Here is a 14,967-nt window from a genome sequence, read left to right as displayed (position 1 = left end):
ATGATAAAAATGTGATCATTCAGTAGTAGTGCTGGGGCAACTAAGGTTACTGCTGAAAAATAATAAAGCTTCTTGCTTATGCTCTTCCTATAAAGAAATAGAGACTAGTTCTATCAAGGTGTCAACTGTAAAGTATGAAACCACACAAGTACTGCATGAGAAATTTTTCTTTTTTTTTTTCTTTTTTTTTTTTTTTTGAGACGGAGTCTCGCTCTGTCGCCCAGGCTGGAGTGCAATGGCCGGATCTCAGCTCACTGCAAGCTCCGCCTCCCGGGTTCACGCCATTCTCCTGCCTCAGCCTCCCGAGTAGCTGGGACTACAGGCGCCCGCCACCTCGCCCGGCTAGTTTTTTGTATTTTTTTAAGTAGAGACGAGGTTTCACCGGGTTAGCCAGGATGGTCTCGATCTCCTGACCTCGTGATCCACCCGTCTCGGCCTCCCAAAGTGCTGGGATTACAGGCTTGAGCCACCGCGCCCGGCCGAGAAATTTTTCTTTCAAGTTTGGAGAGAGAAAGGACCTTCTCAGTCTCACGAGAAACTAAAAAGTTGCGTAAAGTTAATTATATAAAAATTAGGAAGAAAACTGCATGGAAGAAATCATGACTAACATGAAAACAAACTAGGAGAAAATATTTGCAATGAAAACCACACTTAAAAGCACAGTTTCCTTAACCTATAGGAATTCATACCAAAAAATCTAGAAAGAACATCAACAAGAAAGTAGCAGACTTGAACAACACAACTAACAACTAGACCAGACAGATGTCTATAAAACACTCTACTCAATCAAAACAAGATATACATTCTTTTAAAGTGCACATAGAACATTCTCCAAAATAGACCATATGCTCGGCCATAAGATAAACCTTAATACACTTAAAAGGATAGAAATAATACAAAGTACACTCTCCTACCACAATGGAATAAAATTAGAAATCAATAGCAGGAAGAAACTGGGGAACCTCACAGCTATATAAAAATTAAATAGCACACTCCTAAACAACCAACTTGTCTAAGAAGAAATAAAAAGAGAAATCAGAAAATACGACGAATGAAAATGAAGACACAACATATGAAAACCTATGGGATACAGCTAACATAACTGAAGTTTACAGAGAAATTGTCTATTAAGGAACAAGAAAAATCCTTCCTAAATGTCTATTAAGGAAGAAGAAATATCTCAATCTATAACCTAATAATCCACTCTAAGACACTGGAAAAAGAAGAGCAAACTATACATAAAGCAAGCAGAAGGAAGAAAATAATACAGATTAGAGCAGAAATTAATGAGACAGAGAATAGAAAAACAACAGAGTAAATTAATGAACTCAAAATCTAGTTCTTTAAATTGATATATTGGCACAACTAATGGTATTACAAAAATTAACACAGGGAAAAAATAAGACTCAAATTATAGTCACACACTGCATGATGACGTTTTGGTCAACAATGAACCACATATGTGACGGTGGTCCCATAATATTATGATGGAGCAGAAAAATTCCTATCGCTTAGTAATGTCATAAGTCAATGCATTACTCAGGTGTTTGTGGCAATGCTGATGTAAACAAACCTACTCCACTGCCAGTTGTTTAAAAGTATAGCACATATAATGAATTTCTATATGTAATATTTGATACTGATAATAAATGACTTACTGATTTATGTGTTTTTGATACTATGCAATGTATTGTTATTTTAGAGTGTACTCCTACTTACAAATGAAAAAGGTAACTGTAAAACTGCCTCATGCAGTTTTCCAGAAGAAGGTATTGTTATCAGAGGAGATAGGAGATGACAGCTCCACGTGTGTCTGCCCCTGAAGATCCTCCAATGCGACAAGATGTGGAGGTGAAGGACAGTGATGTTGCTGAACCTCTCCTTGTGTAGGCGAAGGTTAATGTGTGTGTTTCTTTCTTTCTTTCTTTCTTTTTTTTTTTTTTGAGACGAAGTCTCACTCTGTCTCCCAGGCTGGAGTACAGTGGCACGATCTCAGCTCACTGCAACCTCTGCCTCCCAGGTTCAAGCGATTCTCCTGCCTCAGCCTCCCGAGTAGCTGGGACTACAGGTGCCTGTCACCATGCCTGGCTAATTTTTTGTATTTTTAGTAGAGACGGCATTTCACCATGTTAGCTGGGATGGTTTCAATCTCCTGACCTCGTGATCTGCCTGCCTTGGCCTCCCAAAGTGCTGGGATTACAGGTGTGAGCCACCGCGCCCAGCCAATGGGTGTGTTTCTGTCTTAGTTTTTAACAAAAAAAAATTTTAAGTAAAAAAAAATTTTAAGTTAAAAATATAAAAATGCCTATAGAATGAGAATATAAAGAACATATTTTTGTACAGTTGTACAATGTGTTTGTTTTTTAAGCTAAGTGTTGTTAAAACGAGTGAAAAAGTTTTAAAAATTAAAAACTTTATAAAGTAAAACAGTTACACTAAAGTTAATATTGAAGGAAGAAAAAAAAATTTTACAGATTTGGTGTAGCTTAAATGTACAGTGTTTATAAAGTCCATAGCAGTGTACAGGAATGTCCCAGGCCTTCACATTCACTCACCATTCACTGACTCACCCAGACAAGATCCAGTCCTGAAAGCTCCATTCATTGTAAGTGCCCTAGACAACCGCACCATTTTTTAAAACTTTTTATACTATATTTTTATTGGGCCTTTTCTATGTTCACATATGTTTAGGAACTCAAATACTTACCATTGTGTTACAATTGCCTACCAGTACAGGTTTGTAATCTAAGAGCAATAGGCTATATCATCTAGGTTTGTGGAAGTACACTCTATGATGTTTGCACAATGATGCACTTCTCAGAATGTGTTCCCATCACCAACTGAGGCAATGACTGTATTAGAATCAGAAATGAGAGACAGCACATTACTACAGATTATACAGAAATTTAAAAATTATGAAAGAATACTATGAAACCTGTACAATAAAAAATTAGGTACCTTAGATGAAAGGGACAAATTTCTAGAAAGACACAAACTACTGAAAGTGAATCAAGATGAAATAGACAATTTGCATAGACAAACAGCAAGTAAAGATTTTGACTCAGTAATCAAAAACTACTCCTAAAGAAAAGTCGTTTTTCACAAGATGGCACTGAAAGCAAAGAAGGAAGCTCCTGCTCCTCCTAAAGCTGAAGCAATGCAAAGCCTTTGAAGGCCAAGAAGGCAGTGTAGAAAGATGTCCAGAGCCATGAAAAAAAGAATATCCATACGTCATCCACCTTCTAGTGGTCCAAGCTACTGAGACTCTGGAGAGCACCCCCAGGAGAAACAAGCTTGACCACTATGCTGTCATCAAGCTTCCAATGACCACTGAGTATGCCATGAAGTAGATAGAAGACAACAACACACTTGTGTTCATTGTGGATGTTAAAACCAACAAGCACCAGATCAAACAGGCTGTGAAGAAGCTCTATAACATTGATGTGGCCAAGGTTCAACACCCTGATTATGCCTGATGGAGAGAAGGCGGCGTATGTTTGACTGGCTCCTGATTACCATGCCTTGGATTTTGCCAACAAAACTGGGATCATCTAAACTGAATCCAGTTGGCTAATTCTAAATATATGTATATGTTTTCACCAGAAAAAAAAAAGTCAAGGCCCAGTTGGCTTTACCATTGAATTATACCAACCATTTCAAGAAGAATTCATACCAATTATTCACAAACCCTTTTTAAAGACAGTGGAGGAGGCAGCACTTTCCAATTCATTGTATAAGGACAATATTACTGATATGGTTTGACTGTGTCCCCACCCAAATCTCATCTTGAATTCCCATATGTTGTGGGAGGGATCCAATGGGAGGTAATTGAATCATGTGGGGCAGGTCTTTCCCTTGCAGTTCTCATGATAATGAGTAAGTCTCACAAGATCTGATGGTTATCATAAGGGGGAATTTTCCTGCACAAGCTGTTTGCTTGCTGCCATCCATTTAAGACATGACTTGCTCCTCCTTGCCTTCTGCCATTATTGTGAGGCTTCCCCAGCCACGTAGAACTGTAAGTCCAATTAAACCTCTTTCTTTGTAAATTGCCCAGTCTTGGGTATGTCTTTATCAGCAGCATGAAAAAAAAAAACAAAAAACAAACAAACAAACAAAAAAATGAATACAGCAAATTGGTACCAGTAGAGTAGGGAACTGCTGAAAAGATACCTGAAAATGTGGAAGCAACTTTGGAACTAGGTAATAGGCAGAAGTTGGAACAGTTTGGAGGGCTCAGAAGAAGACAGGAAAATGTGGGAAAGTGTGGAACTTCCTACAGACTTGTTGAATGGCTTTAACCAAAAGCCGAATAGTGATATGGACAATAAAGTCCAGGCTGAGGTGGTCTCAGATGGAGATGGGGAACTTGTTGGGAACTGGAGCAAAGGTGATTCTTGTTATGTTTAAGCAAAGAAAGCAAAGAGAGGTGACATTTTGTCCCTTCCCTAGAGATCTGTGGAGCTTTCAACTGGGAAGAGATGATTTACGATATCTGGCAGAATAAATTTCTAGGCAGCAAATCATTCAAGGGGTGACCTGGGTGCTGTAAAAGGCATTCAGTTTTATAAGGGAACAAGAGCATTAAAGTTTGGAAAATTTGCAACCTGACTATGTGACAGAAAAGAAAACCTATTTTCTGAGGAGAAATTCAAGCTGGCTGCAGAAATCTGCATAAGTAAGGAGGAACTGAATGTTAATCCCCAAGACAATGGGGAAAACGTCTCCAGGGCATGTCAGAGGTCTTCATGGCAGCCCCTCCCATCACAGGCCTGAGGGCCGAAGAGAAAATAGTTTCGTGGTAGGAGCCCAGGGTCTTCTGCTGTGTGCAGTCTAGAGACTTTGTGCCCTACATTCCAGCCACTCCAGCTGTGACTAAAAGGGGCCAAGGTACAGCTTGGGTTGTTGCTTCAGAGGGCGTAAGCCCCAAGATTTGGCAGCTCCCACATGGTGTTAAGCCTGCAGGTGCACATAAGTCAAGAACTGAGGTTTGGGAACCTCCACGTAAATTTCAGAAGATGTATGGAAATACCTGGATGCCCAGGCAAAAGTTTGCTGCAGGGGCAGGGCCCTCATGGAGACCCTCTGCTAGGGTAGTGTGGGAGGGAAATGTGGCGGAGTCCCTACTGGGGCACTGCTTAGTGGAGCTGTGAAAAGAGGGCCATCGTACTTTAGACCCCAGAATGGTAGAATTGCAGATCACTTACACCGGGTGCCTAGAAAAGCTGCAGACGCTCAACACCAGCACATGAAAGCAGTCAGGAGGGGCGCTATACCTTGCATTGCCACAAGGGTGGAGCTGCCCAAGACCATGGGAACCTGCATCTTGGCATCAGTGTGACCTGGATGTAAGACATGGAGTCTAATGAGATCATTTGGAGCTTTAAGATTTGACTGCCCTGCTGGATTTCAAACTTGCATGGGGCCTGTAACCCCTTTGTTTTGGAAAATGTCACCCATTTGGAATGGCTGTATTTACCCAATGCCTGTACCCCCATTGTATCTAGGAAGTAACTAACTTGCTTTAGATTTTATAGGCTTATAGGCAAAAGGGACTTGCTTTGTCTCAGATGAAACTTTGGATGGCAAACTTCTGAGTTAATGCTGAAATAAGACTTTGGGGGACTGTTGGGAAGGCATAATTGGTTTTGAAATGTAAGGACATGAGATTTGGGAGGGGCCAGAGGTGGAATGATATGGTTTGGATGTATTCTCACCCAAATTTCATCTTGAATTCCCACATGTTGTGGGCGGGACCTGGTGGGAAGTAATTGAATCACAGGGGCAGGTCTTTCCCATGCTGTTCTCATTACAATGAGTAAGTCTCATGGCATCTGATGGTTATTATAAGGCAGAGTTTTCCTGCACAAGCTCTTTGCTTGCTGCCATCTATGTAAGATGTGACTTGCTCCTCCTTGCCTTCTGCCATGATTGTGAGGCTTCCCCAGCCACATGAACTATAAGTCCAATTAAACCTCCTTCTTTTGTAAATTGCCAGCCTTGGGTATGTCTTCATCAGCATCACATAAACGGATTAATACAATTAGCTTAATATTAAGACCAGAAAAGGACCTCACAAAGAAAGAAAACTACAGACTAATGATTCTTATGAATATGGTTGCAAAAATCTGCAACAAAATACTAGCAAGTTGAATCCAAAAGCATACAAAAAGAATTATATACCAGGATCAAATAAGTTTTATCCTAGGAATGCAAGATAGGTTCAACATCCCAAAATAAATTGATGTAACAAATTATATCAATAGAATAAAAACCAAAGGTCAGATGATTATCTCAAAAACACAGAGAAAGCATTTTACTAACTCCAACACCCTTTTATGATTAAAATCACAAAATAAGAATAAAAGTGAACTTCCTATGTCAGGCGTGGCGGCTCATGCCTGTAATCCCAGCTTTCGGAAGTCGAGGCAGGAAGATCACGAGGTTAGGAGATCGAGACCATCTGGCTAACACGGTGAAACCCCGTCTCTACTTAAAAAAATACAAAAAATTAGCCAGGTGTGGTGGCAGGTAGTCCCAGCTACTCAGGAGGCTAAGGCAGAAGAATGGCATGAACCTGGGAAGCAGAGCTTGCAGTGAGCCAAGATCGCACCACTGCACTCCAGCCTGGGCAACACAGCAAGACCCCATCTCAAAAAAAAAAAGTGAACTTCCTCAACCTGATAAAGAATATCTACAAAAACCCACAGCTAACATTGTAATGGTGAACAACTGAAAGATTTTCTCCAAAAAAGATATCTGTTTTCACTGCTTTTATTCATTATCATACTGGAGGCTCTAGCCAGGACAATTAGGTAAGAAAAAGAAATAAAAAGCGTCCAGATCGGAAAGGAAAAGGTAAAACTTTCTCTATTTGCAAATTATATGATCTTATATAGAGAAAATCCTAAGGAAGCCACTATAAAAGCATTAATAATAATAAGCAAGTTCTGCAAGGTTATAGAATACAAGATCAATGTATGAAAATCAATTATATTTGCATACACTCAAGATGAATCCTAAAATGAAATTAAGAAAAGGTTTTATCCACAATAGTATAAAAAAGTATTAAATATCTAGAAATAAGTTTAACAAAATCAACCCAAAATTTATAGTCTGCAAACTACAAAACATTGTTTGTAAAAATTAGAGGTGATCTAAATAAATTTTTAAAAACTCATGCTTTTGGATCAAAAGCCTTCTCATTGTTAAGATGTCAATAACCTCTAAACTGAGCGACAGGTGCAACACAATCCCTGTGAGAAACTCAGTTGATTTTAGAAATTGGCAAGCTGATCCTAAAATTAATATGGAATTTCAAAAAGCCCAGCATTAACAAAATAATTCTGGAAAAGGAAAACAAAAAAAGGAAGATTCATACTTCCTGGTGTCAAAACTTGCTACAAGACAGTGTGGCACTGGAAAAAGGACAGATATAGATCAATGGAAAAGAATTGAGAGTCCAAAAATACACCCATACCTTTACGGTCAATTGGTTTTTGACAAGGATGCCAAGACTATTTAATGGAAAAAATCATCATTTCAGTGAATGGCAACTGGATAGCCACATGCAAAAGAATGTAGCTGGAATCTTATCTGATGCCATTTACAAAAATTAATTGAAAATGCATCAAGAGTTAAGCTACAAAACTCTTAGGAGAAAACATGGGAATAAAGATTCGTAACCTTGGATTTGGCAAAGGATCAATAAGTATCTGTTGAACAGAAAAACCAGAAACTGTAGAAAACACAAAACTTGAAGAACATGGAAAAAGAATGTTATTGATGAATTTTGAGATGATTTTTGTATATGGTATATGGTAAGGAAAAGAGAGGTGTCAAGGATTAGAGATCAGTCTTAGAATGTACCTGGTGGACACAACTCTCCCAAAGGACTGTGTTCCCATTGCTGTGTGCCGACTGGTTGATCATGAACTTTGATGGTTGCAGCTGAGCCAGGTACGACCTATGGGGACAAAGCAAGGACTGGCATGAGTGGCTTCCAGATCTTACCCATTACAAGATCAATCTTACATTCCATTCCCCCAACCCTCCAAAATTAGACAGAACTTGCATCTTTCTCCCAGTTATGAAACTCAACCATTTGTTTGTACTCAAATTTGTCTCTTTGTCCCCACCCCTGCCCAGCCCTTGGCAACTACCATTCTACTGTCTGTTTCTATGAATTTGACTACTGTACATACTTCATATAAATGGTAACATACAGTGCCTTATGTTTTTCTTGTGGCTGTCATATTTCAATTAGCATAATATCATCACGATCCATCCATGTGGTACCATGCATTGGAATTTCCTTCCTTTCCATTGTGTGTATATATATCATATTTTGTTTATCCATTCATCTATCCATGAGCACTTGGTTTGTGTTCACATCTTGGCTATTGTGAATAACGCTGCTATGAACATGGGTTCACAAAATCTCTTTGAGCCCCTTCTTTCAATTCTTTTGGATATATACCCCAAGGTAAAATTGCAGTTTTATTACAAGAGTTGTATAATTCTTGTAGATCTTAGACTTAGAGGCTGCATATGAAAAGTCAACAGTTACCATCCTACTCAATAGTGAAAGACTAAAAGTTTTTTCTCCAAGATCAGGAACAAGACGTGGAGACCTCCTTTTATCACTTCTATAGTATCAGAGTAATGCGGGGCCTACAGAGTTAGAAAGTGTTCCCTCCAACTCAGTTTCTTGGAAGAGTTTGAGGAGAATCCATGTTAGCTCTTTAAATGTTTGATAGACGTCATCATTGAAGCCAACTGGTCCTGGGCTTTTCTTTGCTGGGAAGTTTTGAATTATGGATTCTATCTCCTCACTATAACTGTGTTCAAAATCTCTATTTCTTAATGATTCAATATTGGTGGGTAGTGTGTTTTTAATAATTTACCAGTTTTATCAATGTGATCTACTTTGTTGACATGCAATTATTCATAGTATGTTTTATAATCCTTTGGATTTCTGTAAATTTGTTTGAAATGTCCCCTCTTTCATTTCTGATTTTGATTATTTGTGTTTTCTGTCTTTTTTCTTAGTCCATCTAGGTAAAGGTTTGTACATTTTATGGATCTCTCCAAAGAGCCAACTTTCAGTTTCTTTGAGTTTCTCTGTAGTTTTTCTATTCTCTATTTCTGTTATCTCTGACCTAATCTTTATTACTTACTCTTTTTTTCCTGATTTTGGGCTTAGTTTGCTCTTCATTTTCTTTCCTTTCTTTTCTTTTCTTTCTTTTTTTTTTTTTTTTTTTTTTTTGAGACAGAGTCTCGCTCTGTTGCCCACGCTGGAGTGCAGTGGCGTGATCTTGGCTCACTGCAAGCTCCGCTTCCTGGGTTCATGCCATTCTCCTGCCTCAGCCTCATGAGTAGCTGGGACTACAGGTGCCCGCCACCACACCCAGCTGTTTTTGTATTTTTAGTAGAGACGGGGTTTCACTGTGTTAGCCAGGATGGTCTCTATCTCCTGACCTTGTGATCCGCCCACCTCGGCCTCCCAAAGTGCTGGGATTACAGGCGTCAGCCACCATGCCCGGCCGTTTGCTCTTCATTTTCTACTTCATTATGTAAAGGTAGATTGTTGATTTGAGCTATTTTTTAAAATGTATTTACAGCTGTCATTTTTCATTTTAGCACTGCTTTCATATATCCTGTAAGTTTTGGTATATTGTTTTCGTTTGTCTCAAGATACTTTCTTTTGAAACTTTTTAAATTTCCGTAGGTTTGAGGGTACAACTGGTTTTTTTTTGTTTTTTTTGTTTTTGTTACATGGATAAGTTCTTTAGTGGCGATTTCTGAGATTTTAATGTGCCTGTCATCTGTCTCAAGATATTTTCTTTTTTGGGGGGGTGGGGCCTCCCGAGATCTGCCCACCTTGGCATCCCAAACTGCTGGGATTAAAGGCGTGAGCTACAGAGCTCAGCCTCTCAAGATATTTTCTAATTTCCTTTTTGATTTTTTTTTATCCATTGGTTGTTTTAGATTTTTTAATTTTCACATATTTTCAGATTCTTCAGTTTTCCTTCTGCTATTGATTTATAATTTCTTTTATTGTGATTGGAAAAGATACTCCATATTATTTCAATTTTTAAAATTGTATTAAGGCTTGTTTTGTGGCCTAACATATCGTGTGTTCTGGAGAATGTTTCATGTACCCTTGAGAAAAATGGATATTCTCCTGTGATTGGGCGGTGTTCACATACACACAGACACACACACACTTTTACTAATGAGGGTTATATGATGTGTACATTTTTTAAAAAGCAGGATACTGAATCAAATATTAAATAATGAACTTCAATTTTTAAAAGGCACCTTACAAACTGAACCCCAAAACAGTCTGTCAATGTCCCATGAAATACTAGAGTCAGAAAAAGATGAAAGAGCAGTATAGTTATTCAGGACAGGATTTCTGTACAATAAATTACATCATAAAGACAAGTGAAAACCATTGGGGTCTGAGGATTAGCTGGTAGTAATGTACTGATGCTTACTGTCTGATATTGAGGGTTGTATTGTGGTTATGCGGGAGAATGTTCTTATTTGTTGGAAATACCCACTCAAGTGTTAAAGGGTGATGTGCATTCTGTGGGTGGCTTGCTCTCAGGTGGTTCAAAGCAAAGCGTATAGTATAATTTTTGCATCTTTTCTGTAACTGGGAGATTCTTTTAATTACAAAGTTCAATTAGAAAAGGAGGAGCAGGGAGGCCAGGTGCGGTGGCTCACACCTGTAATCCCAGCACTTTGGGAGGCCGAGGCGGGCGATCACCTGAGGTCAGGAGTTCAAGACTAGCCTGGCCAACATGGTGAAACCCCATCTCTACTAAAAATATGCTGGGCGTGGTGGCGGCACCTGTAATCCCAGCTACTCCGGAGGCTGAGGCAGGAGAATCGCTTAAATTCAGGAGGCGGAGGCTGCAAGGAGTTGAGGTCGTGCTACTACACTCCAGCCTGGACAACAAGAGCGAAACTCCGTCGGAAAGGCCAGGCCAGCCAGGAAGGGAGGGAAGGCCAGGCCAGGCCAGGGAAGGGAGGGAAGGCCAGGCCAGGCCAGGCCAGGCCAGGGGAGGGGAAGGCAGGCCAGGCCAGGGGAGGGGAAGGCAGGCCAGGCCAGGCCAGGCCAGGCCAGGGGAGGGGAAGGCAGGCCAGGCCAGGCCAGGCCAGGCCAGGGGAGGGGAAGGCAGGCCAGGCCAGGCCAGGCCAGGCCAGGGGAGGGGAAGGCAGGCCAGGCCAGGCCAGGCCAGGCCAGGGGGAGGGGGAGGCCAGGCCAGGCCAGGCCAGGCCAGGCCAGGGGAGGGGAAGGCAGGCCAGGCCAGGCCAGGCCAGGCCAGGGGAGGGAAGGGCCAGGCCAGGCCAGGGGCCAGGCCAGGCCAGGCCAGGCCAGGGGAGGGAAGGCAGGCCAGGCCAGGCCAGGGGAGGGAGGGAGGGCCAGGCCAGGCCCAGGGCCAGGCCAGGCCAGGGCCAGGGAGGGCAGGGAAGGCCGGGCCAGGCCAGGGAACAAGGGAAGGGCAGGCCGGGCCAGGCCAGGGAAGAACGGAAGGGCAGGCCGGGCCAGGCCAGGGAAGAAGGGAAGGGCAGGCCGGGCCAGGCCAGGGAAGAACGGAAGGGCAGGCCGGGCCAGGCCAGGGAAGAACGGAAGGGCAGGCCGGGCCAGGCCAGGGAACAACGGAAGGGCAGGCCGGGCCAGGCCAGGGAACAACGGAAGGGCAGGCCGGGCCAGGCCAGGGAACAACGGAAGGGCAGGCCGGGCCAGGCCAGGGAACAACGGAAGGGCTGGCCGGGCCAGGCCAGGGAACAACGGAAGGGCAGGCCGGGCCAGGCCAGGGAACAACGGAAGGGCAGGCCGGGCCAGGCCAGGGAACAACGGAAGGGCAGGCCGGGCCAGGCCAGGGAAGAACGGAAGGGCAGGCCGGGCCAGGCCAGGGAAGAACGGAAGGGCAGGCCGGGCCAGGCCAGGGAAGAACGGAAGGGCAGGCCGGGCCAGGCCAGGGAAGAACGGAAGGGCAGGCCGGGCCAGGCCAGGGAAGAACGGAAGGGCAGGCCGGGCCAGGCCAGGGAAGAACGGAAGGGCAGGCCGGGCCAGGCCAGGGAACAACGGAAGGGCAGGCCGGGCCAGGCCAGGGAACAACGGAAGGGCAGGCCGGGCCAGGCCAGGGAACAACGGAAGGGCAGGCCGGGCCAGGCCAGGGAACAACGGAAGGGCAGGCCGGGCCAGGCCAGGGAACAACGGAAGGGCAGGCCGGGCCAGGCCAGGGAACAACGGAAGGGCAGGCCGGGCTAGGCCAGGGAAGGCCAGGGAAGGGAAGGGAAGGCCAGGGGAGGGGAGGGGAGGCCAGGGGAAGGGAGGGGAGGCCAGGGGAGGGGAGGGGAGGGGAGTGGAGGGGAGGGAAGGGAAGGGAAGGGAAGGGGGAGAAGGAGCAGGAGAAGGTGGAGGAGGAGAAGGACGAGGCTGTTAAAAATAGCTTAGGCTGAGCTTAGTTTGACTGCTGCCAGGATTTAAAAGAGATCAAATGCAACCCCTTTCTACATAAAAGTCTCTCTAGTATTTGGCAACAGCTACATTAGTGTCTCTTCCTCAAACTCTGTTTCTCTTTTCTGCTCTCACAGTCCTATTTCCTTGTGTAGTACCTGGCTTGTATCTTGTGACCTGCTAGAGCCACCTGTTAGTTCTAGTAGTTCTCTGCAAATGAAGGTAGTCCCATTCCTTCCTTCCCAATTATTCTGTCTTTCTCTCCTGCCATACTGCATTGGCTAGGACCCTGAGTTCAATGCCAAATGGATGTGATCTACAGGAACATGCTTGGAATTGGTCCTAATCATGGAATGAACGCATTCAATATTCTACTATTTTAACAGATGTTAGCCATAGCTTTTATACGTGCATTTAATCAGTTTTAAGGAAGTTCTCTTCTGTTTCTAAAGAGAATTATTAAATCATAAATGGAAGTCAAAGTTTGTCAAATGTTCTTTCTGCTTCCATTGATGTGTTTATATAGCTTTTCTCCTTCATGCTGTTAATATCATGAGTAACATTAATTTTCAGATCTTAATCCAACTGTATTCCTGGAATAAACCCTACTTTCTTACAGTGTATTATCTTCTTGGAGAATTCAATTGGCTATTGTTGAATTAAGGATTTTTACATCTGTATCTATAATAGATATTGATCAGTATTTTTCTTTTTTTGTAACTTCTGTCAGATTCTGGTATCAGAATGATGTTTGCCTTTTAAAACAGTAAAGAAGTTTTTCCTCCTTCTTTATGTCCTGAAACAATTTGTCAACTGTTGGTGTTTCTTCCAAAAATATTTATAGAATTCAGTGAAATGACATGGGCCTACAGTTTTCATCATGTGAGCATTTAAACAATGAATTTCGCCAGGGAGGGTGGCTCACGCCTGTAATCTCAGCAGTTTGGGAGGCCAAGATGGGCAGATCACCTGAGGTCAGGAGTTCAAGACCAGCCTCGCCAACATGGTGAAATCCCACCTCTACCAAAAATACAAAAAAATTAGCTGAGCATGGTGGTGGGTGCCTGTAATCCCAGCTTCTCAGGAAGCTGAGGCAGAAGAATCGCTTGAACCCAGGAGGCAAAGGTTCCAGTGAGCCAAGATTACACCACTGCACTCCCGCCTGCGTGACAGAGCAAGAACTCAAAAAATAACATAAATAAATAAACAAACAAACAATGAATTGCAACTCATAGACAACTTTAGGAATATTTAAATTATCTTTACTTCTTATGGCTATTTTGCTAAGTAGTGTTTTTTAAGAAATTTGTCTATTTACTCTAAGTTGTCAAATTGATCGGCATAGTTATTCGTAAGATCCCACTATTATCCTTTTAATGGCTGTAGAGCTTGTAATAATATCCCATCATTAATTCTTGATATTGGTATTTTGTGCTGTTGTTCTTTTTTTCTTTTAAAGTTTGGTTTATTACTTTTTTTTTTTCTGAGATGGAGTTTCACTCTTGTTGCCCAGGCTGGAGTGCAGTGGTGCAATCTTGGCTCACTGCAACCTCTGCCTCCTAGGTTCAAGCGATTCTCCTGCCTCAGCCTTTCAAGTATCTGGGATTACAGGCATGCACCAGCACGCCTGGCTAATTTTTTATTTTTAGTAGAGACAGGGTTTCTCCATGTTGGTCAGGCTGGTCTCAAACTCCAGACCTCAGGTGATCTGCCCGCCTCGGCCTCCCAAAGTGCTGGGATTACAGAGATGAGCCACCTCCCCCAACCAGTTTATTACTTTTATTAATTTTGTTGATCATTTAGGAGAACCAACTCTTGGCTTGTTGATTCCTTTTATTGTTTGAATTCTATTTCATTGATTTCAGTCTTATTATTTCCTTGTCATCTTGGTACTACCTTTGAGTTTAATTTATACTTACTTTACAGGTGAGTAATGCAGACCTCTGAGTCATTGATTTTGATGCCATTCTTCTTTTAATCCTTAAGAACTTTACTGAGATATACTTTATGTATCATATAATTCTTTAAATATATTTACAGAAGTGTATAACCATCAATAAAATCAATTTTTGAACATTTTCATCATCACCCCAAAAAGAAACTCCAGGCCAGGCACAGCGACTTACGCCTGTAATCCCAGCACTTTGGGAGGCTGAGGTAGGTGGATCATGAGGTCAGGAGTTCAAGACCAGCCTGGTCAACATGGTAAAACCTCATCTCTACTAAAAATACAAAAACGAGCCAGGTGTAGTGGCAGGCGCCTGTAGTCCCAGTTACTCGGGAGGCTGAGGGCAGGAGAATCCCTTGAACCAGGGATTCGGAGGTTGCAGTGAGTCAAGATTGTGCCACTGCACTCCAGCCTGGCGACAGAGCCAGACTCCGTCTCAAAAAAAAAAAAAACAAACAAAAAAAAAGAATTCATCAGAAGGCATAATGATCATAATGTGTGTATAAAGCTTTAAAATACATGAAGCTTTCAAAAGGATTAA

The 14,967-nt window shown here is 42.5% G+C and overlaps 2 protein-coding genes across 3 annotated transcripts in view; one reads left to right on the top strand and one right to left on the bottom strand.

Annotated features, from left to right (window-relative positions):
* The window catches only part of R3HCC1 (R3H domain and coiled-coil containing 1), a 222,898-nt gene that overhangs the window by 140,010 nt on the left and 67,921 nt on the right, over positions 1-14,967 (top strand). The window lies entirely within an intron of this gene.
* TNFRSF10A (TNF receptor superfamily member 10a) overlaps positions 1-14,967 on the bottom strand; it is a 36,390-nt gene that overhangs the window by 11,768 nt on the left and 9,655 nt on the right. For both annotated transcript variants that reach the window (XM_050801435.1, XM_050801436.1), the window contains exon 2: positions 7,870-7,966. In XM_050801435.1, the coding sequence (XP_050657392.1) occupies positions 7,870-7,966 (97 nt within the window). The remainder of the gene's footprint in view (positions 1-7,869; positions 7,967-14,967) is intronic.

This window comes from Macaca thibetana, chromosome 8 (assembly GCF_024542745.1).
Source record: "Macaca thibetana thibetana isolate TM-01 chromosome 8, ASM2454274v1, whole genome shotgun sequence".
Taxonomy (NCBI): domain Eukaryota; kingdom Metazoa; phylum Chordata; class Mammalia; order Primates; family Cercopithecidae; genus Macaca; species Macaca thibetana.
Note: the sequence above shows the minus strand (reverse complement) of the source record. Positions and strands in the feature narration are given on the sequence as shown.